This window comes from Theropithecus gelada, chromosome 11 (genome assembly GCF_003255815.1).
Source record: "Theropithecus gelada isolate Dixy chromosome 11, Tgel_1.0, whole genome shotgun sequence".
NCBI lineage: Eukaryota > Metazoa > Chordata > Mammalia > Primates > Cercopithecidae > Theropithecus > Theropithecus gelada.
In genome coordinates, this window is record NC_037679.1 from 114,764,742 (window position 1) to 114,787,658 (window position 22,917).

Sequence of the window (22,917 nt, forward strand, 5' to 3'; positions counted from 1 at the left end):
ATGTAATTCTTACCATTCTCAACTGACCTGAACCTGAATATGTTTACTAACTAATAACTTTGCCAAATTTTTCAACTTCTAAAACAACAAGAGTGAGGCTTTTGAACTTAAGTAATCATTTTGCAATTGAAATAAATCTTATCCTTTCGCCTGTACCTTCCATTTAATATACATAGCAATACTTAGTATCATCCCATCACAAGTATTGTTAAGCGACTGACTTAGTGGCTGAGAAATGTTTGTAAAAAGTAGAATCTGTACAGAAAAAACTATATCAATTGTGTTTATTTTTATTATTTTTTAGCTTAGATACTATGTTGATGCTCCCTTTTTGCCAAAATTACTGGAAGTGCCTCTTGGTTTTATATATATAATATATAAATATTATAGTAAATATATACTCGAAATTATTAAAATTATGTCATAGATTATCTGTCGATGTTATGAGTGAAGATAATGTATAATATAAAAATAATTCTGTGGTATTATGATTTATGTAGTATTTGTACAATCCACTTCCTCCAGTCCTCTGAAGGCATCCTTTCCTCTTATATGTAAATACGGTGGTGTGGTACCTAACTGTAGGTGAGACAGACATCTCCTGACCTTCCTACAGTCTCCAAAGAACCTTATGGGGCTTATATTCTCACGGTCACATCTTTCTCACTATCACTAATGAATTCATAGCCACATTTAGTCATCATCTAACTTTCTGCAACTAAGTTGTGTCCTTTCTTTAATCAAATAGCACCGAAGCCAAAATATCCACATTTCTGGCATTCGGCTTTAGAGTCCTATAAAATAGACAGTTGTATTTCTAGCTAAGTTTCCTAAGGAACTGATTCTTCAATCTACACCTATTATTTCCCCATTACCTGTGATATCAAATCCCAACTCCTTAGCCTGGTGTTTTCAAATCTCCCTTTGCTCTGGCCTGAAACTACCCTCTCCAGCTTCCTGCTCCAAAAGGAACCTTCCACTTATCATTTATATTTATTTACCTCGGGCAAATACATCAGTTGAGTTAATGCACACTTTCTATATACATATACTTTCTCTCTCTCTCTCTCACACACACACACACACTTCCAACTATACACAGCACAAGAAGACGAGTTTGACTATCTCTTCTTCAGGTGTGTATTTCACTCCTCTCTCAGGATTTTCCTCTTACAGTCATGCCATGGCTCTGAGTGGAAGGGAGATGATTGCTTGGCAGTCTAGTCTGAACCTTTAACGTCATCCTTCAATTAAATATTCTCAAAACAAGTCTTAAGGAAGGAAAATTTAAATTACATGGTGTGAGGGGTCATAATGGGTAAGTTCTAATGGAGACTAACATCCAGGTCAGAGGAGAGGGATTACTATGATCATTACCTAAAATAGGAAGCCTCAGACATCAGATTAATGTGTCCTTGTTCACACCAATTCACACTTAGTCCAGCTTTACAGGTCACCCCCAAGTCTATAAATTCTACCCCATGTGATTCAGCAGGTTTGGGGGTGCTTTCTATCTCTAAAATTTTTGATTCAGCTTGTCCAGATGAAATAATTTCCAAGTAAGGGAGACTTTCACCAGAATACACAATGGTAATAGTAATGGTACCCTGGAACCAAGGCTACTATTTGGATATTTTGTTGTCTCATATTACTGAACCATCAGAGGAGGAAGTGATTGATCCCAATTTACCAGGCTGAAGTATGGTTTCTGATACAAAATAGTGGCAAGAAAGATTGTGTTTGGAACACAAAGAATTCTCCATGGAGCCCTTAATGCTTCCAGGTTACATAGTAAGTATAGTGGGACACTGGAGTCACCAAACAAAAACAGAACTACGAAGAAAATTGACCTGGCAAGAAATAACTTGCAGGTCATCCTGTCAGTAAAAATGTTCCACCAAGAGAAGTCCTAGCAGACGGCAATGAAAACATGGAATGGATAGTAGAAAACAAAAGTTTTTATATCAACAATGGCTTCGTAGCCAAATATAGAAAGAAATTTGGAATTTATCCAGTAACACTTTTTAATCTATTTACATATATATATACACACACACACATACACACACATATATATATCTGTCTCTGTATCATTTATTTAAAACTCAATATGAAAATTTTCAAATGTATTCAAACCAGAGAGAATAGTAGAGTAAACACCAGATGCCTATCACCTAGCTCAAACAATTAATATACAGCCAATCTGTTCCATATATACCTCCTAATATTTGGTGCATCTCCTCTAAATTATCTTGAAAATATAAATATATCCTTTTATTAGTAAATGATTTGTAAAAAAAAAAAAAAAAAAGCAATGCTATATTTACCTCTAAAACAATGACACTACCATTATCATGTCTAAAAAAAACTAACACAAATTACTCAATACAACAAATATCCACAGTGTTCTCATTTCTGAGGTTATAAAACTTCTAAGAAGATTACAAAGAAGTCTTGTTATAGTTTGTTTCTCTTTGAATAGGTGTACAAAGTCCATACATTGTAATTGGTGAGTTCATTTCTTAAGTTAAAATATAAAATTTCTCCCTCATCTCCTTTTCTCCTTGCATTTTTTGGTTGGAAAAAATATTGAGTTATTTGTCCTAAAGAGATTCTTTACTTTCAATTTTGCTAATTGTATCTTTTGCAGTGTCATTTAGCGTCTTCTTCTCTTCCCTATATTTCTTATGTACTGGTATTTAAATCTAATCTGAGATTCGATAAGATTAGTTTTCTGTGGAAGTAAAAAGGAGGACTATTTCAAAGGTGGTGTTTCAAGCTTTTAACTTCCACCAGTATGTTCAAAATGGCTTGAGATTTTTGGTGATATTATTGGTTATTGATCGCCTTTTGCTAAATTAATTAATTCATTAGGGATTTGAAAATTACACTATTCTCACCTATAAGTGGGGCTAAACATTAAGTACACATGGACATAAAAATGGGAACAATAGACATGACACATTACTTGAGGGGGAGATGGAGGAGAAAGGCAAGGGCTGCAAAACTACCTATTGGGTACCATGCTCATTATCTAGTGGATGGAATCATTTTTACCCCAAAACTCAGTGTCTCACAATATACCCATGTAAAAAATCTGCATATATACTCTCTGAATCTTAAATAAAAATTAAAATTATAAATTTAAATATGTAATAGCTTAATTCTTACTAGAAATTAATCTACTTACATATAATATAGAATTATAAAAACTTTACAGAGAGGGTCTGAACTGATCATATTAACAGAAATTTTTCAAAACCGTTAAGAATTATCCCTATACAATAACTACTTTCTCAATTTCTCTACTGTGACACAAAAACCAAGCTGTGCAAATAAAACCCATTAGAGTTCTACCAATCTAAAAGCGATTGAAAATTATAGTATATTTTCTACATTTTTTCCTTTAACTGTTGCATTTGACTCAAATAAGTTTAAGGATTTTGTATTTTTAATCTTGTTTTTATTAAAACTGTTCTACAAATAAATTTGTCATCTCTGGAGAATAGTCTTTATTTTCAGACTATTTGTTGGACTGAACCAAGGTTGCACTGGTATTATTTCAGTAAAACTTCAAAACCTTACCAAAATCCTTTCAGGATACTTTAAGATTGAATTACATTTCAATAAATATTAATTACCCTAAGAAAGAAAAGAAAATTATAATATTCTTATTCTCTCATCCTTTTTTTATTAGTTGGAATTCTATGAAGAGAAATTTATCTTTACTCTGTAATAACTCTAAGGAAAGAATGGAATAGGAAAGCTAGGATAAACACACAATTTCTCCCTAAATACTGCTAATTTTAAATATATTAATATTTATATAATATATAATATAAATATATAAATATTAATATGTTTAAATATATTAATATTTAAGTTGTGTTTAGAATTATTCCAAAATGACCATGTGATGTTTTTATAGTGTTTTTTTAACATAAATTTTATTAAAATAATGTTTCAACCATTACTATTTTATATGTTTCAACCATTACAGTCATTCTTACTGATGCTCAAACTTTCCTATATTTGATTAGCAGGAGCCTGTTCAGGCTGGCTTCTGACTCCTATTGGCACAATGTATTCTTCAAGGCATCCTAGCTCCTTTTTATGACAAGATATTCCAGGCCCATCTTATGTCTTTACAGCTGGTATTAGTCACTTACCAAGGACCCATGGTGCCTTTATTTATGGTGCTAGTTGCACTGATTGCTACTTAGTTGATCATTGTTTCTAGACCTTTTCAGTGGAGAGTGCTAATACACACACACACATAGATATCTATCTCTCTCTCTCTCTCTCTCTGTGTATGTGTGTGTGTGTGTGTGTGTATCTACTGTATATATGTATACATGTTTCCAGACTGAAAAACTCTTAACTCAAATTTGGGTATACAACATATTGCCTAACCTCACTGGATCTTGTATTATAGATTACATTTAAAGCCATGACACCAGATAAGGTCATTAAGGAAGTAAATATAGACAGCAAAAGAAGATATTCTACAGATTGAATTTTGGAACACTCCAGCAATGAAGACTAAGAGCACATGACCACTGAAGTAGGAGGAAAACCAGGGGAGTGTGGTGAAACCAAGTGAATAAAATGTATCCAAGAGAAGGGCACATTAATGACATATAATTCTGCTAATACATCAATTAAAAGGAGGTCTGGATATTGATCACTGGATTTATTACTGTGAATGCCTTTAATGTTATTGATGAAAATATTTGCATTGGAGTGGTAAACGAAAAAACTGATTAGAGTTGGTGAAAAATGAACTGGAGGAGAGGAAATATATACAAGGAATATGACTAAAATGTGGGCTTAGAAACATGGACTGTAGGAGCAGGAAGGAAGACAGCTAATAGCAATGTACATTTGGGTAGAGAGTAGATGTCATGAGGACAGAGTGTAATATTTCTCCCAATATTTCTGGGGTTTTTTTAGTGAATTTCCTAGACAAGATCATCAGCTAATAATCAGGGTGCAAACAGAAATGAAGATTTGAGAGAGGTAAAGTGATTGGGTCATTAAAAGGTATTATGTCTAGCAATGCCTCTATGACTCAGTGAGTTTAGTGGTTATAAATATAAAATAAGCCCTAAGGTCATGTTACTCAGTTGTTCTTCAATCATTCATTTAAAACAGTGCGGATGGAAATACTAAGGAGAAAGAAAGTGGATTCAACTGAGGTGAGGTTTGCCTGGGAAGATCAATAAATTGAAAGAGAAACAGAAGAATTTAGGTTATACAGAAGGAAATGAGTAAAATAATTGCAGGAAAAAATTCAAGTAAGGAGGAAAATGAGAATATGAGTGTCCTGGCTTGAATTGTATCTCCCAAAAAGATATGAGCAAGTCCTGACCCCCTGTACCTGTGAATGTGACCTTTTCTGAAAAGAGAGTCTTTGCAGACCTTATCAAGTTAAGATGAGGTCATTAGGGTGGGCCTTAGTCAAAGATGACTAGTGTCTTTTTAAGAACAGAAGAAAGAGACATAAAGGGAGAAGATGGCCGTGTGGTAACAGAAGCAGCTGTTGGAGTGATATACCTATAAAACAAGGAATTCAGGCTGTCAGCAAACACCAGAAGGTGGAAGAGGTAAGGAGGATTCTTCCCTACAAGTCTCAGAGGGAGCATGGCTCTGCTGACACCTGGATTTCTGGCCTTCAAAAGTGTGAGACAATAAAGTTCCATTTAAGGTCACACAGCTTGTGGTACTTTGTTACTGCAGTCTTAGGAAATGCTTTCATTTTTATGTTGTCTGTGGTTAATTTAACACCACAATGGCAGAGGTGGGTGGTTGTGATAGAGATCACATGGTCCTACAAAGCCTAAAATGTTTATTATTTGTCCCTTTATAGATGTTTGTTAACCCCCTGGTCTAGAGTTTGGAAATGGGAATGAAAGGCTAAAGTAGGCCACAATCGAATGCAAAGGTGCATATAAGAAGGTCTGAATAAGTGTAAAAATTATGTGCATTCAAAACAGTAACATTAACTGTGGACTCTGGAAATAAGAAAAGGAATCATGTTGGAGAGTGAAATTGAGCCAGTTGGGAATAGACCAAATTACATTCTCAGGGGAGAATTTCATTTCTTGGTGAGGAAAATTATGCCCTTTGGGTTGGTAAATATTATCTCCTCTTTAATAAAACAGTGGCCTGGACACCTGTTAGACACTGAGAAGTCTAGACTAACACTCAATGTATTCGGATGTTTGCTCACTATTTCCAATGGAAAAGTCTGGTTTGATTGTTAAAGTGAAATATTTGGCCTTTCAGAGTCTGAAAACACCATTGCTTCATTGCAAGGTTTAAGATAAACCCATTTTTCTTTTCTTTCTTTTGTAGTAAAATGTGCTTGAATAATATTGATTAACTATCCTGACCATTATGTGAACCAAATATATATCTCTCTATATATATATAAAATGATGATACCTTGCAGTCATTTTCTTGCAACGTGCTTTTGAATACATTACATGATTTAATCCTTAAAACAACCCTATAAAACTGTTTTTTTTAAACAAAAACATTCTGCTTTACAAAGGAAGAAGTTAAGACTCAGTAAAATTAAGTGACCATCCCAGAGTCTCAGCCACTTAAGAGTAGGGTGAATCTTGGATAATTCTTGTAGCAAATTTATTTGTTGGTAGAAAACAAATGCAAACTAATACTGCTTAAGATCCTCTAAAGTTTTTCTCTTGGAAAAAGAATTTATTAGAATTGTAGACTTTCTCAGTGCAAGGATTTCTTTATGCTTGGAATTAGGCAGAATAAACAATGCCAAAAATTCAATGTGTGTTTTTTTTTTTCTGTTTTCAAAACTCATAGAAATTGTAAATATGAGCAATTGATCATGTCTCTGAGAATTAACTCTTTCTGTACAGAGCACTGCAGAGCTTTGATGTGACCTGATACTTCGTCCCTAAAGAGTCTAGAATACCAATGGAAAAGAAAACCATGTAGCAAATTAGCCCAAGAACCATTAAAGACAAAACAAAACAAAAACAAACAAACAAAGAAAACACAAGGATCCCAGTGATGTCCCTAAGGAATAGTTGGCTTAAAAACTTTTTGGAAGGAGGAGAGGTCTCTGGTATAAACTTCCGCCCTCCTCTGGCTTCTGTTCCCTTACCCTCTGCCCCCTGCGGAGTTGTGTTTTCTGGGAATCAGCAAGTAAGATCACAAGTGGTCTTTTCTTTTATTCACTCTCTCCCATAAAGAAAGCTTTATCACGTGTGGCCTTAAACTTGCAGCAAATTGCAAAGAAATGGCTCAAAAGCTTCAGCTCTTTCTGTGCCCTGGGAGCTGAGATGCACGTCAGTGGCCTTGCCAGCGTGGCCAATTCTCTGCTGACTGCCAGAAAAAAGAGGCCAGGAGGAAAGAGGAAAGAGAAGAGATTGCTCAGGGGTGAGACCATGCCCTTCATCTTTTCTTTCCCCTAATCTGCTCTGCCTGTGTTCACCCACGCTCTCCCCACCTGGCAAAATTGTTCAAAATTGCTGTGGAGTTTACCTCAGTTTCCTCTTTCAGCCTGTGGTGTGTGGTCCATCTTCTTGCTGAGCACATTGAAAGGAACTGGCTATCTTTGATCTCTACCTCCAGGTAAGACTTGGTTCTCTCATTTTATATTTTGTGACTAATACATCAGATTCTTATGGGAGATTAACCCTTAATTTATGTGCTATTTATGTTTTATCCATAAAAATTATCAATGAAAGATGATGATCCCCTTGTTAGTTTGATGGAAATAAGACAGAAGATTGGTTAAGGAAATCAGATAAACTCAAATTTGAGTTCAAATTTTGAATCTCATGCTTGTAAGTTGTTTAGCTTTTGACAAGTCACTTAATTGCTTTGGGCCATCTAATTTAAACAATGGAATTCTAATACTATGCTTGTTGGGTTGTTTTAAGGATTACAAAAAGTACATACATCACCCAACACAAAAATAGTACTTATTAAATCTGAATCGGACACAAATAATTTGTATTGTTTGGGAAATTAGTTTTTAAACAACACACACTCCTCTCCAGCAACTGCCATGAGGCTATTTTTTAGCTCGTCTGAAGGGAGGCAACCTGGTGCCCAGAAGTCAAGCCCGGACAGAGGTTTTCCTCATGGGAGATGGCCAAGAGAAGACAGGGAGGAGCTTGGTTGCCTTTAGGACTTTCTCTGTGGCAGTCCTTGGGGACCGATTGCTGGACAGAGTCCGAATCAGTTGCAGAGCGGAGGGGTTGAGTACATCTGTGGGATCCAACTACAATCTTCATAAGCCACTTGCTCTCTATATTTAAAATTCGAAGGGTTGATTTTGAAACTCATGAGGATAGATTATTCAATGTTTTTGAACTAAAGGAAGAGAAACTGCTTGGCTTGTTTTTCTTTGGCCTCCAGAATAAGTTATGCTCCAAACCCAGGGTATTGGATGAAAACTGTCATATGTCTTTTCCTGGAAGAATCTATTCAAGTGGCCAGAGATCAATTAAGGATTTGCCAAATGCAAATCATTCTGAATAACTGTGTACTCTTGCTCTACTTCTGCAGTTGCAAATGAAGAGAGAGAGCCTTCAGGCCCCAAGGATCTTTCCATTCATGTCATTGAGCTTCCTTCCCTCTCTTTTTACAGGAGATGAACTGTAGCCTCCTTGGAACATACTACACTTGCAATAATTTGCGCATTAGCCATCAAGACACTTCAGTAAAGCTATGTAGTGCCAATAGTTTAAGCTGGATACTATTTTGCCCTAACACAAAGTGAACTGAGATGACTATATTTATCTTTCGTTATCACTTTTGAATTTCAGTTACAGTGATTTTTCTGTCAATACCTCCATATATTAGATAACTTAAAATGTCCTATAGTGTCTCAAGTTTTTCAGTAGTGTTTTTAACATAATTATTTTTTCTCTTTGGCATTAGCATTCTAGATGTAACACTTTGGATCTTTTAAAGATAAATTTAGGATAAGTGATAGCATATTTTATTATTAAACAATTTATTTGTATTTTCTGGCCACTGGCTTTAATATTATGACTGATGAGAAATAATATGATATCTGAATCCCCAAAACAGAAGGCCAATTTAAATTATATAATTTAATTGTTTGAAGAAGATTGCAATTTAAGCCATAAATTTAGTAATTATCCATTTCTTATTTTAAAACCTTTCTGGTTTGTATATCTCTTGCTTGGCAATGTTTTTACTCATAGTTTTGTAGTAAAGATATCTATTTAACATTGTCATTGTATAGCTCTGTGTTTCCCAAACCCTGTTTTCCTTGTCCTGGCAAAATATTGTTCTAGAAAAGTAGTCCTAGTGACTCAGTAGATATAGGAAGTTGGCCTTTGGTATCAGATACTGGTAAGGAAGAATCTCTATATTCTTCATTTCTTAAACTTTGTTTTTTAAATCAGTAATAGATGCTGAATTTTATCAACATGTTTTTCATGTACTGAAATTCTATTTTTTATTTTGAATTATTCATGTGGTAATTTACGTGAATAAATTTCCTGTAATTAACCAATTGTTTCATCTTCTAAAATAATTCTAACCATAGAACAAGAGTTAATTTGGATTTGCTAGCATTTTACTTAGAGTTTTTGTAATCTGTGGGCTTGATCTGAAGTTTTCCTTACTGTGCTATCTTTGTGCTGTTTTGTTACCAAGATAATTTTAGTTTTGTCAAACTAATGGAGACAAAGATTATCTGTTTCCATTATCTGCTATCTTTCCTCAAAGAATATCCCTTGATAAAGCACTTCTGGTACATCATCTATCCTTAGTATCTTTGTTTAGGGAATAGTTTCAGAGTATTTTTGATAATGTCTTTCCTGACTATTTTCTCTTCTGGTTTTTATCAATAAAGGTAATGAGTATTTGCTAGAAACTTAACCATTAAGTCAAGATATTAAACTTACTTCTACATTTGATGCATCTTCTTATGTTTTATACTCCTAAATATCTGTTTTATCTCATTAATATGTATTTGTATCTTTGTTTTTTGTCTTGATTAGCGTTATTAGCTCTTTGTTTTGCTTATTTTTTGTTTTTAAATTTTTCTGTTTCACTCTTCTTTTTCAATTAAAAAATTAAAGTTATGCATGCTTATAAAATGAATCTAAAAGCCTAATAATAATTTTTTTGAAACCAGACCTTTGCCTCATCCTTTCTTTACTCATTTCCCACTCCCTGGAGGAATCTACTTAACTTTTAAATTGTTGAAGTCCTCTGATGTTTTACCTTCTTATTATTAACACAAAGCAAACCGTTTATACTACTATTACTTGATTTTTCAGTTTGAGAAAGTATGAATTGAAATGATGTTGGATGAGGTTTAGTAAACACAAAACAAGCATTGCATAAAGTCAAGGTGATATACACATAGTCAGAATAAATTTCTGCCACAATACACGAAATTTGACTCATAACATTATTCCTTTAGGAATAATATTATTCCACTTCTATGATGTGGATATAGAAGTTCTCTATTAATGTACAATTGTATCATCTGACAATATTAGGGAGACTGAGAAATTACTTTGTTGAATTCCTTGATTTAGGTTAGATTAGCAGGCAGGCACTGAGCCATGTGGAATCCTAAAGAAGTAGGGGCACAGGATATGTAAATATTGATGTGAACAGGGAGAAAATAGGTTCAATGTGTGATCCCGTCCTGTGAGGGGCGGTGGGAAATTGAGCATGGGAAGCAAGGCTGTCTTTTTTAAGACTGATCAAAGACTGTTCTTTCACCTGAATTCAATCTAAGCCTGAGGCACAAATCATGTTGCTCCCTTATTTGTCAAACAAAAACAATACACAAATTGGACCTCTTCTCTTTTGTCCCATTTTAAGGCTCACTTTGGGTGCTACAGGAATCATAAGGTGGTATAAGGATCTATAATGAATGTAAAACTTTTCTATTTGTTTTGCTATGAAGACAGATTTAAAGGCTTTAAAGACTTTATTCTAATGAATCAATATTCAAATAGTTGAATTCCTCTTCTCCCTTTCCTGCTTGCTCCTAGTTTAAACTGGCAAGACCACAAAGTTAGCAAAATTCTGCCTCATTATTTATTCCAAAGGCAACACTTAAATTTATTCTTTGCCATAATGAGGCTTAAACTGGAGGGATTGAGAAAGAATGCTGGCTACAGAGTTCCAATAGCAGGATTAGTTAATCAGATATCCTGGTTGATTTTAATTGAAAACATTTGCCAACTTACTGTGACAACAAAAGGTAGATTCACTTTAAATTGGGTCCATAGAATTGTGGTATACTGTTGAATAAAAAACTTTAATAAATTGTGTAGTATTTATTTATTTATTTATTTATTTTTACTTTAAAAACTAACTTTGACAGATCAGAGTCAAGGAATGTGTTTATAATGGACACTTCATCCAAAGAAAATATCCAGTTATTCTGCAAAACTTCAGTGCAACCTGTTGGAAGGCCTTCTTTTAAAACAGAATATCCCTCCTCAGAGGAAAAGCAACCATGCTGTGGTGAACTAAAGGTAGAGCAACCAAGAAGTAAATAGGGTTGATGTTCTTAGTTTTCTGTCCAGATATCTTCTATATGAAGTTAGAATGAGCATTGTTTTCTCCTTTTTAAAAAACGATCTTAGATGCAATTTACTAAAACCACACCTTGCCAGGTGGTGCAAGCAATCTCTGGACCTGACCATGTGGGTTAAATTACTTTCCAGGGCTCATTTAAATGCCCCTCCTAAACAGAAAAGACAGAAATAGTAGAAACTACTATTTATTGAACTTCTGCCATGTGCCAGATATTACGCCAAGCACAGATATAACATTTAATCTGTGAAACATCACGTTACTCCCATTTTGCAAATAAAAATGGGAATAATGTTACAGAGTAAGGAGAAAAGCTGCTTTTTAATGCAGCTTTGTGTGCTCCTATTCTTTCTTTATACAAATATTCGCTCAACAAATCTGTTTTTTTCATATAAATGCTAACCTTCCCTATGAATGTTCTGTCACAGTTCCATGTCTAGCAAAATATATAAGCTGGATATCAAAGACATGTTTTCCATTGAGAAAAATATTGGACTATGAATGTAATAAGCATAAACATAAACACAAGGAATAATAGTTGCACTTTTTCAGTCTACATTATGTTCCCTGCTGGTGCACGCACCACCCTGTGAAATACATACTCTCAAATGCTGGATGTGTTATAGGATGTCAGTTGTGTGGCTTATGGTTTCATTTACTTTCTTACCAATGAATATCTCACCATACACTGACTCTTTGATGTAAGACTCCTTTGAGTGCCCCTCTGGACCAGAGTGGAAGAAGACAAAGGGAATTCAATACACATTTCGCATAAAAATCAAATATATATTTTAAATTCCAAGAGAATTTGAACTTTTGAAAATGTACATGTGCTTAAGGCTGGTGGAAACCTTGATCAGTGTTTGAATTTCAGCGAGAATAAAGTTGATATCATACATTGTTCTTTGTTGTTTGTTTTGTATTTGTTTGTCTGTTTACTTAGTTTCCAACTGTGTGTCAAGCTGGAGTCAGACTAAGTGTGACCTGTCATATTTTCCAGGTGTTCTTGGGTGCCTTGTCTTTTGTTTACTTTGCCAAAGCATTGGCAGAAGGCTATCTGAAGAGCACCATCACTCAGATAGAGAGAAGGTTTGATATCCCTTCTTCACTGGTGGGAGTTATTGATGGTAGTTTTGAAATCGGTAGGTATTACAGATGCCTGACTTTAATTTTAAGCCCAAGATCTTATAGGCGTCGCTACAGGACATCTTCTGCATTCTGTTGTCTGCTGGGATCTGATTCTATTCATAAAATCTTTTTTTGGGGGGACAGAATTTGCCATGATCTTATTCTACAGGAGAGGCAATTTTCTCAGAGAAATCAACAGTAAATTTTTCTCCCAAGGTGTTCGGTATTGTATGGTTCACACAATTCAGAGTTCCACATCAGAGTAAGTGACTTTCTTGGCGAAGAGGGTGAGATGCTAATTGGTATTTTGAGTTATAAATATGTAGAAGTGTCTTTACAGAAGAGCAATACACCCTGGGAGCCCTATGATTCAATTTTAGAGATGTGGAATAATCCAAATGCGCTCTACAAGAATTTACTGCAATGATGAAAGAAGTTACATCATAAAAGGGATTTTTCCACCCAGTGGCCAAGAAAGAAGAATAAAGGAATTCTATTACCCAGAGCACAAGATTCGAGCAGGCAATAAAAATTCAAATCTCAGGTGTCTTTGGTTAGCAATTGACTATAGACTCCTTAGAAATTAAAAAGACCGAGTAATTTGAGTCACTGTTTTAGAAGTAATTTAAAGAGGATAATCCTAGTTAGTCTGCTTCCTGAATTGATAAACTAAAAGGCTTTAATTTTTTGTTGAAATAAACAAAACAGTACCCTCTCTGGTCCTTAAGGCTTGTTTAGATTCAGATATACGCTAGAGTAAAACCTCTAACTGCTCCAATTTTAACTTTACCTGGTGAACTTTCAGAACAGTGAATACATATTTTTCAACCCCTTAACAATTTATTTCTTTTTGTACATACTATGTGTTTTGGTTCTCACTCTGAATATCACAGAAAAAATAAAATGAGTAAGTAACCTTTTGCCTTCAGGCATTTGCTTCCCAAATTCATCTTTTGTCATCCTTCCAGAATGACATTTCTTAGTGCCAATCAAATTTTAATGTCCACACAAATTACTGGGCAATCTTTTAAAAATCTTTTTTAAAACCTGATTCGGTAGGAACAGAAAAAAATTCTGAATTTCTAATAAACTCCTAAATGATGCTGATGCTTCTAGTCAGTTGATCACACTTTGTGTAGCAGGTTTCCGAAACATCTGATCACATCAATCTTTTATGTAATTTGCTTAGATTGGCCCAGATGGTTGATTTATTCCTTGAGCCCTGTTCTACTGATGGCCCTGCGCTGAATGAAGGGCCAAAGAGAATCAAGGTAAAGGCTGACACATTATATCATGAGAGGAAACAAGGAGAAAGAGGTAACTGGTGCAGATAAAAGAATAGAGCAGATATGAGCAGGCAAAACATTACATATCATGATGTTTTGATGTTTTTCTCACTCTAGATTATTATATAAAAATATTTCAGAGCTGAAGAGTCATATAAATGATTTGGTCCAAAGCTTTGTTTGGGGTCCCAGGTTCCGATGCAACTTGAGAGAAAAGTCGATAGAGAGTACTAAGTTTTCACCAGAAGTAGCAGAAACCCATGACTCCAAATTCACATTAATTCTTCTAGACTATTCTACGTATATAAATTCTTTATTGGATCAGTTGCCTTAAAATGGCTTAAAAGTTCTCTTACTTCCATTGAAAACCTTCATCCCAAACATCACAGGTTTGCCCTAATTATTTGAATTACATAAATTTCCAGACAAATGACTTTCCTGAACATAATCTTAATTTATTTCTTTTGCCTCTTTTTGCATTCCTTCCTTCCAAGGTTCTGGAACCAACATCATCCTCCATCTTTATGTTATTTGTATGTGGCAACTTTGTTGAAATTCTGTTAGTTTTAATTGATTTTCCATGGAAACTGTAGAGTTTTCTGGACAAATTGTCTGAAACAAAATATAATTTCGTATCTTTCTTTGCAACTCTTAGATCTGTTTTTTGTTGTTGTTGTTGTTGTTGTTATTACCTTATTACATTAGCCTCAGTACTATGTTGAAGAGAAGCATTTACAATGGACATCTTTCTCTTCTGTTTGACCTTGATGCAAATACTTTTAAAATTTTAGCATTAAGCAATATGCTTGCTTTGTGGTTTTGATAGATACACTTTAAAAGCTGGTGTGCTTAGATTTGTTTTTCCTACCATAAATGAATGGTTAATTTTATTTAGTACTTTTACGATGTCTATTAAGTTAACTATGGAATTATTCCCCTTCCATTTGTTATATAGTGATTTAATTAATAATTTATTTTTACTTGGTGTTACTCTTGTACTAGTATAATAAATTGCGCTTGGTTAGGATATTTTTATTTTTATATACTATTCAGTTTGCTAATATTTTGTTTAGGATTTTTACATCTATCTTCATAACCAAGTTTAGGCTCTAATTGTCTTTTCTTATATTATCCTTGACCAGTTTTGGTTTTAAGAAAATAGTAGCCTTACAAGATGAATTGAATAGCTTTCTTTCTTTTCTGTTATCTGAAGAGTGTGTGTGTGTGTGTGTGCGCGCGTGCATGTGTGTGCATAGAGAGAAAAAGAGAGAAGAGAGCAAGAATATGTTACTTTCAAGTTTGGTAAGACATATTTCTAAAACTTTCTGTACCTGTTTTTTTGTGAGAGGCTAATGATGGTAGATACGGAAAAATTTTTATATCCAATTTCATTTTTTAAAGATTTTGTATCATCATTTACATTCCAAGTGTATCTCCTGAGATCTCAGAAAAGATATTAAGGAAGCAAAAACTTTGATAGATACAGTGTGTATGTGTGTATATATATATATGTGTGTGTGTATATATATATATTACAGATACTGAACTCATATTGTCTTGTATATGATATGCCCATTAACATAACACAGAAATAGCCTGTAAACAGGAGTCCTTTATTGTGTGGTGTTGGTGAAGTGTAGGCGAGAATAGGAGAGAATTGCCTATAAAGTCACAGTCAACTTTCATTTTCTATTGGTTTGTTTATTGTGGTAAATTAACAAACATATAGATAGATTATCAAAATAATATGATGTACAATGTCTTCTACTAAATTCTTAAATTTCAAATGAGAAATCTTGTGCTCAGTTATTAGTTTTTTAATATGAACATTAAGAAGAGCTTAATTCTTCTTGGAGCCATAAAGACTAGGACCACTGTTCAAGTCATGTTTCTCACTATCACTCTTATTATCCTCAAGCCCACAAAAATTACTGCTTTATTTCCAATTTACTAAAGCTGGCAATGTGAGTGAACAGTACTAAATTAGATGATTGCTTACAGATATAGGGAAACATGCTTTTGCCCCAAAATTGGAAATGAGGAGGACTTCAAAGCAAGGCCACGTATTAGCCATCACAATCAATTGCTGGGAAATTGTTAAGATCTTACTCTATCTAGCACTGTACATCTTAAAAACTAAATATCTCAAATAAATACAGCTAAAGCTTTAAAGTCCCTTGAAGTCTAAAACCTTAACAATGTTTATCAAAGCATGTTCTAGGAATCATCTCCATCAACACACTGGAGTTAGTATTAGAAATGCAGATTTCTTGGCCTGACCCCAGAGCCATGGACTCAGAAACATTTGGTATTTGCCAAGAATCTGCATTTTTAACAAGTTTCCATTTGCTTAACCATTTCCTTTCAGTATTTTTATGCATAGCAAAGCCTGAGAGATATTACTTGAAGCGTGTTTAATCACTTATCACCATCATCAACTAAAAGTAATGTATCACGTGCTTCAGTAGAGACATTTTGGGAAACCATAATTTCTATTTTCAAAAAAACCCCAAGAGTTTTAAACCATTTTTCACAAAAGAGATAGATGGGCATATTTTATGGAGATTTTGTATTTCATAAAATTTGTGTTATAGACATATGTTGTAGTTATATAATTGATGTATACCTGAAGTTGCCTATGTGGAATAATTTTTATTTCTATTTTGAGTCTTAATCTTTTTGTACAAAGTTTATTAACAAATCATAAAATATCATTTGTGTAAATGTGTTTCATCATTTTATTTCATTTAAAGTGAAGTACAGTCGTGTTTAATTTTTCTATAAAGGATATCAGCTAAATAATTTGTAATGTAGTTCACAAGCAGTTAGAACACTAATAGAAGTTTTCACAGAAATTTTAATGAATAAAGAAAAAATATGAAGTTTACTTCAAAATTACTAAAAAATATTTAAGAGAGAAACTAAAGGAAACCTTCTAGAATTTGACTTACTGATAAAATATTTTACAAGGACAAATAATTAGAATAATTAGGTTGGGTGAAGTGAGGTAGAAGGATTGAATTAAAATATTTCGATAAAGGGATGAGGTGATTGAAGTAATGAACATGAGAATTTCAAGAGTCATATCGGATTAAAGGAAAAAAATTAAATGATGCAGAGATGGCTTAGTCAAAAGAAAACATTGCTTGATCTGCTATATACATTCATTCAGTTATGCTGTTGACTTCTTTCTAAGTTCTCTAATTTATGATGTTTTATTCTTTTCCTCAAAGGGAATCTCTTAGTTATAACATTTGTTAGCTACTTTGGAGCCAAACTTCACAGGCCAAAAATAATTGGAGCAGGGTGTCTAATAATGGGAGTTGGAACATTGCTCATTGCAATGCCTCAGTTCTTCATGGAGCAGTAAGTCTAAAGCAATCATCTTTTCCTTGCCTTTCCAAACAACTGCATTTCTCCTTTTTATGATGACAATTAATTATGTAAATTTAAGCTTAATGCATGATAACTTTGTCTTACTTTTATTACATTCTCTTTGGATAAAATTTCAGAACAATTTTATAATTTTTCTTCTGACAATAAACTGTAAAAAAACTGATAGATTACTGTATATTGACATCAACAAGATTAAAGAAAGATTTTACCAACTATGCTTTGAGTCAAATGCTTTAATTGAGCTGTGGAGGCAAAATATGTAACTGAAAATAAATTAACATGTGGTAAATGTCAAATAGGTAATTAATGAACACTACAGATAATAAATTCTGGATTAGGGAACACTGGCTGGTAGATAATTAACTCAGGGATATATTATCAACTCAAACAACTATTCAGTGTCTCAACAGTATCTCTTAGACCTTTATCAGTGGAAGCGGGGTGTCTGTATCCTCTAACCCTAAAGCCTACTTTTGGTACTTTTGTTAATACATGCACATGACTTTAGTAGTTCCGAAGATTTTTACCTATATCATTTTTACCCTTATAGTAACCTGTGGGGTAAGAGAACATAGTTTATCTTTTTTACTTTAGAGCTAAGGACCAGACACCATGACTTGAAGAGTTTTATGACTTTTGTAAATTTAGGTGTCTTGTAATTATGGAACCAGAACCCTAAAACAGGTCAGTTGACTTATCAAGCAGCAGTCTGCATATATACCCATGTCACTGCCTTTCTCTGTGTTTATCTATTGCTGATAAAGGAAATAACTACCAAAAGGTTTCAAAGTAAGAGAATATTTTAGAAAATTATATTTCAAGTGATACTTTATTGTCCACTCTAGATCATTGTATCAGGACAGTTTAAAGCTGGAGAGACTTAGAAATGATCTAGTCTGAACCTTTTCTTGAATTTCTAGACCACTTATATAAGTACAGTCAGATTTTGACCTCCCTAGCCAATCTATCAAGGTAGGGCCCAGAATTCTTTGAGAATTTTCTACCCATTGGGGTGAATTCCTGGGACCCTAAATTTTCAGTTGGGGGGGTTCTGTGGTTTGGGGCTTCTGCCTGCTCTTTGGACAACCTCCTTCCCTAGGTCAGAAGTTTCCTTGATCATTGAGATTCCACAGAAATGTTATATGTGTTCAGCCTGTAGAAAGAATGGGAAAGAAGAATGAGAAAAATGCGTCTCCAACCTGCCTAATTCCTGCTTGATCTTAGTTGCTGTTATCTGCCAATTCATTGAGCCTCTATGTGACAGTTTACTCAGGGGGAAAAGTAGTTCCACTACTGAAACAATTAAAAACGTGAAAGTAGTCACATAGGATAGATAAATCCATTACTCTAGACTTAAATCACTCTACAGTGGATCAGTAGCTCTTCCATGTGACAATGGCTACATTACTTAATTTTTCTAGGTCTCACTTTCTGCATCTTAAAACAGGTATTAAAAATAATTCCTAGCTCATAATGCCATTGCAAATATTAAGTGAGATGACACAGGTAAAATGCTTATAAAGGTTACCAGCCTAACTAGTAGCTGTGTCATCATTGTTGTCTGTTATCAATCCTTTTAGCTAATTAAGCCACCTGGTTTTAACCAGCAATGGTTTTGTCTTAAAGCTGCTGTATACAGATGATTTCATTACTTTAAGTTAGTGACAAATATCGAATACCCATATAAGAAAATCAGAGGAAAAAATGTATTAAAAAGAAGGTCGGACAACCAGACAGGCTAGTGTTGACAAAGGATATCAAAGGGACAGAGACAGATTCTTATCCAACATTTTTGATATGCTAGAGGATATATTTGTTTATTTATTATTTAATATACTTGCCAGGTACAATGGCAGGTAATGGAGCTATTTCTGTGAGAAAACAAAATAGAACAAACACACACACAATTCTTCCTTCATGAGGCTTGCTCTCTACTGAGGACTATCACTCTAATTTCTTTCCATCTTTACACAACATTAGTCACTAACTGGGTACTTATCCAAAATGTGATTTTTGTTCTCTAAGAGATAACTGTGCTCTGTCTCCTTTACAGAAATATCCTTGATGTCCAACAAAAGCTATTAATCATGGATAGCAACTATTGAGGGCCTATTCCTAATAGGCTGTTTAGTTTTATGTGTTAGCTCATTTAACTTATTAATTTAGCAAGTATACATATATATATGTGAAATATATATATACACACATATTTCACACATATATACACACATATATATATTTCACATATATATACATTTCAAATATATATATATACACACACATATATATATATAATTTTTCTAGGTGGTCAAGAAAGAGTAGTGACAAAATAATCCCTGCCCTCATAGATCTTCTGAGGAGGAGACAGAAAATAAACAGATAAATACAGTATGTCAGAGAATGGTAAGAACTACAGAGGAAAATAACCCAGTAAAGACACATAAGGAGTATGTGTGGTGGGTTGGGGGTGGTTGCAGTATCAAGTAGGGTAGTCAACGTATGGCTCACAGAGTTCATGATATTTGAAGAAGACCTGATAATAGTAAAGAGGACAGTCATGTGGATATCTGGGGAAGAAGACTTCTAGCCTGAGTGAACAGTGAAGGCAAAGTTTCTTTAGTAGGAGGAAGTGTGGCGCATGGATGACCTGCAAGGAGGCCTGTGTGGCTAAAAGGCAATGACCACGGGGAAAGCACAGAAGATGAATGCTGAGAAGTAAAAGGGAATGAGAGAATATGTCAACGTTGTTTCTCACTTTGATGGGCATTTGAATCACCTGAGGCTCTTGGTAAACTGCAGATTGTGATTCAATGGCCCTGGGGTTGGTGCTGAGATTCAGCTGATGTTGCTGGTCTGCAGACCATCCTTTGAGTCGTAAGGTTAAGACAAGTACAAGTATTTAGTTTGTCCTCTGAATGAGATGCGAAGTTGTGAGAAGGCTTTAAGCAGAGTGACATGATCTTACTTATATTTTTAAAGGATCACACTGACTGCTGCTTGGAGAATTGACTCTGGTGGGCAAGCTTGGAAGCAGGCAGACTATTTAGGAGGCTACTGTAAAATTTCCTACATCAAAGTCAAGAGTGCATCAGTCAGGATTTGAATGCAGGTCGGAGCTAAAGCTAAAGCCCCTAATATGAAAGCATTTATAATATTAGTCCCAGATTTACATAATTACACCTTTGTCTCTTCTTCAACAGAGTTAAGGTACAGACCACATCCATAACTCTCATTTTACAACTAAGTCAATTAAAACCTAAACGTTAATTTTTTTAGAGTATCACAGATAGCAGTTAGTAACAAAAATGGCACTTAGATAAGGTACCAGTTATTTGAAATCAAAATAATTATGATACTTGCAACAGTAACCTGTTGTCAGCAGGAACTGAGTTAAAATAATGAAAATTTTTCAAAATACTCCATGATCACCATCCGTACTTACTTCAATAGTCTTGAAGCATCATAACAGTCAATAGTTTCTCTGTAATTATTAACAAAATAAAATTATATTTACCATGATTTCAATGGTAAATGTTTCATGTGTACTTAAGAATCGAAAACAGTCAACCTCATTGAGTGATTCTTAACCTACTATGGTCAGGGAACCTTTGATAAAATTATAAAACCTGTAACCCTCTTCTCTTAAGCATTCACATAAAAACATACATACAAAAATGTTCTTACATTTTCAGTGGGGTTCATCAACCCATTGAAGTGTAGACTGCACAAAACAGATTTAAGGTAACCTGTTTATCAACTTGAGTATTTTAATAATGCAATACATCTTTTCTTTACTATGCTGAACAAACTGTTCTTTACTATTAATATGCCAGTGCATATTCCTATGAATACTAGCCTTTGGCCAAATAGTGCCTGAATAAAATGAGAATCAAGATGATACTGGGATGTTTTCTTACCAGATACCTCTCCCCCAAGGGGTACAAAGAGTGTGGAGAATGTGGCATATGAAGGGTAATTTGAGTGCAAGAGTAGAACTGGGGGATTGTAGATTAGCATTATCACAGGCCGCCCACTAAGCAATGGCCCTTTATCCCAGCTGCTATCATAACCTTATAAACAGGGGAACGGGTGGAATTAGAAGTAACTTGTGGCCGGGCACGGTGGCTCACGCCTGTAATTCCAGCACTTTGGGAGACCGAGGTCAGGAGATCAAGACCATTCTGACCAACACGGTGAAACCCTGTCTGTACTAAAAATACAAAAAGTTAGCCGAGCATGGTGGTGGGTGCCTGTAGTCTCAGATACTCGGGAGGCTGAGGCAGGAGAATGGCGTGAACCCAGGAGGCGGAGCTTGCAGTGAGCAGTGATCCTGCCACTGCACTCCAGCCTGGGCGACAGAGGAAGACTCCGTGTCTTAAAAAAATAAATAAATAAATAAGTAAGTAACTTGTTGCTATACTAGTAACCAGCAGAGAAAAAGCAGAATATCATCAGGATAAAGGGTACAAAGTGTGTCATTTTCCATTCTCCAGAATCAGCCTTGTAATTCGACTACATTTACAACTTTAAAGTATGCTCATGGCATACATTGTTTAATTATGGCTCTTTCTCTGACTCAGAAAAAAATCATGCTTTTATCAAGTCGAATACTTTTTCACCTGGGGGGAGGTGATTTATAGTCATTAGTTTGCTTTAAGATGAGCCTCTATGAGTACTTTTTACTTTTATTTTGTGTCATTAATTGACTGGCCCAGGTATGGTGCAAAGCACGGGTGTCCAAATTTTGGCTTCCCTGGGCCACATTGGAAGAAGAAGAATTGTCTTGGGCCATACTTAAAATACACTAACAATAGTTGATGAGCTAAAAAGATTGCAAAAAAAAAATTCATAATGTTTTTAGAAAGTTTATGAATTCATGTTGGGCTGCATTCAAGGCCATCTTGGGCCACATGCGGCCCACAGACCGCGGGTAGGACAAGCTTGGTGTCGAGTCTATGAGCTAGATCTTCTGGCTACCTCTTCAGCAAAATCTGCTGTTAAATGCTGGCTTGGTTTGGTGAATTAGATTCAGAGACAGCTGCAAGCTCAACCTGGCACCCTAACGATTCATAGAGTATACGTATAATATTCTTAGTATGATGTTAATGAGTCTATCATGAAGAAAACATTCTTCTTATACAGGTACAAATATGAAATATATTCTCCTTCCTCCAATTCTACTCTCAGCATCTCTCCATGTCTCCTAGAGTCAAGCAGTCAATTACCAGTTTCAGTGATGGAAAAATCAAAATCCAAAATAAGTAACGGTAAGATCATTTTTTTGACTTGACTAAGCAAGCTTTTTAAAAAAAGACTTTATATGTGCTTTAGGATGGACAAAAGTATCTATGATTTTTGCTTCCAAAAGCTTTACTACTTAAATTGAGATATCACAATGCCATAAAAATTCCTAGAATATAAAGCAATGTTTGATTAGATCCTAAGAAAATATACCAGATGATCAAATCTTTTGGAAAAAAAGGAGCATTAATTGATAGTGCCTGGGAAAGTCTTTCAATGC

At 34.6% G+C, this 22,917-nt stretch overlaps 1 protein-coding gene across 4 annotated transcripts in view; it reads left to right on the forward strand.

Annotated features, from left to right (window-relative positions):
* Positions 1-7,161: 7,161 nt before the first annotated feature.
* Positions 7,162-22,917, forward strand: part of SLCO1C1 (solute carrier organic anion transporter family member 1C1) — a 56,578-nt gene continuing 40,822 nt past the window's right edge. For 2 of the 4 annotated variants that reach the window (XM_025402337.1, XM_025402339.1), the window contains exons 1-6: positions 7,162-7,419; positions 7,543-7,614; positions 11,372-11,525; positions 12,587-12,728; positions 17,234-17,366; positions 22,539-22,663. In XM_025402337.1, coding sequence (XP_025258122.1) covers positions 11,397-11,525; positions 12,587-12,728; positions 17,234-17,366; positions 22,539-22,663 — 529 coding nt within the window. In that variant the 5' untranslated portion in view covers positions 7,162-7,419; positions 7,543-7,614; positions 11,372-11,396. Of the gene's footprint in view, positions 7,615-11,371; positions 11,526-12,586; positions 12,729-17,233; positions 17,367-22,538; positions 22,664-22,917 lie in introns of all 4 variants that reach the window. The other 2 variants (XM_025402338.1, XM_025402340.1) reach the window with 2 other exon arrangements.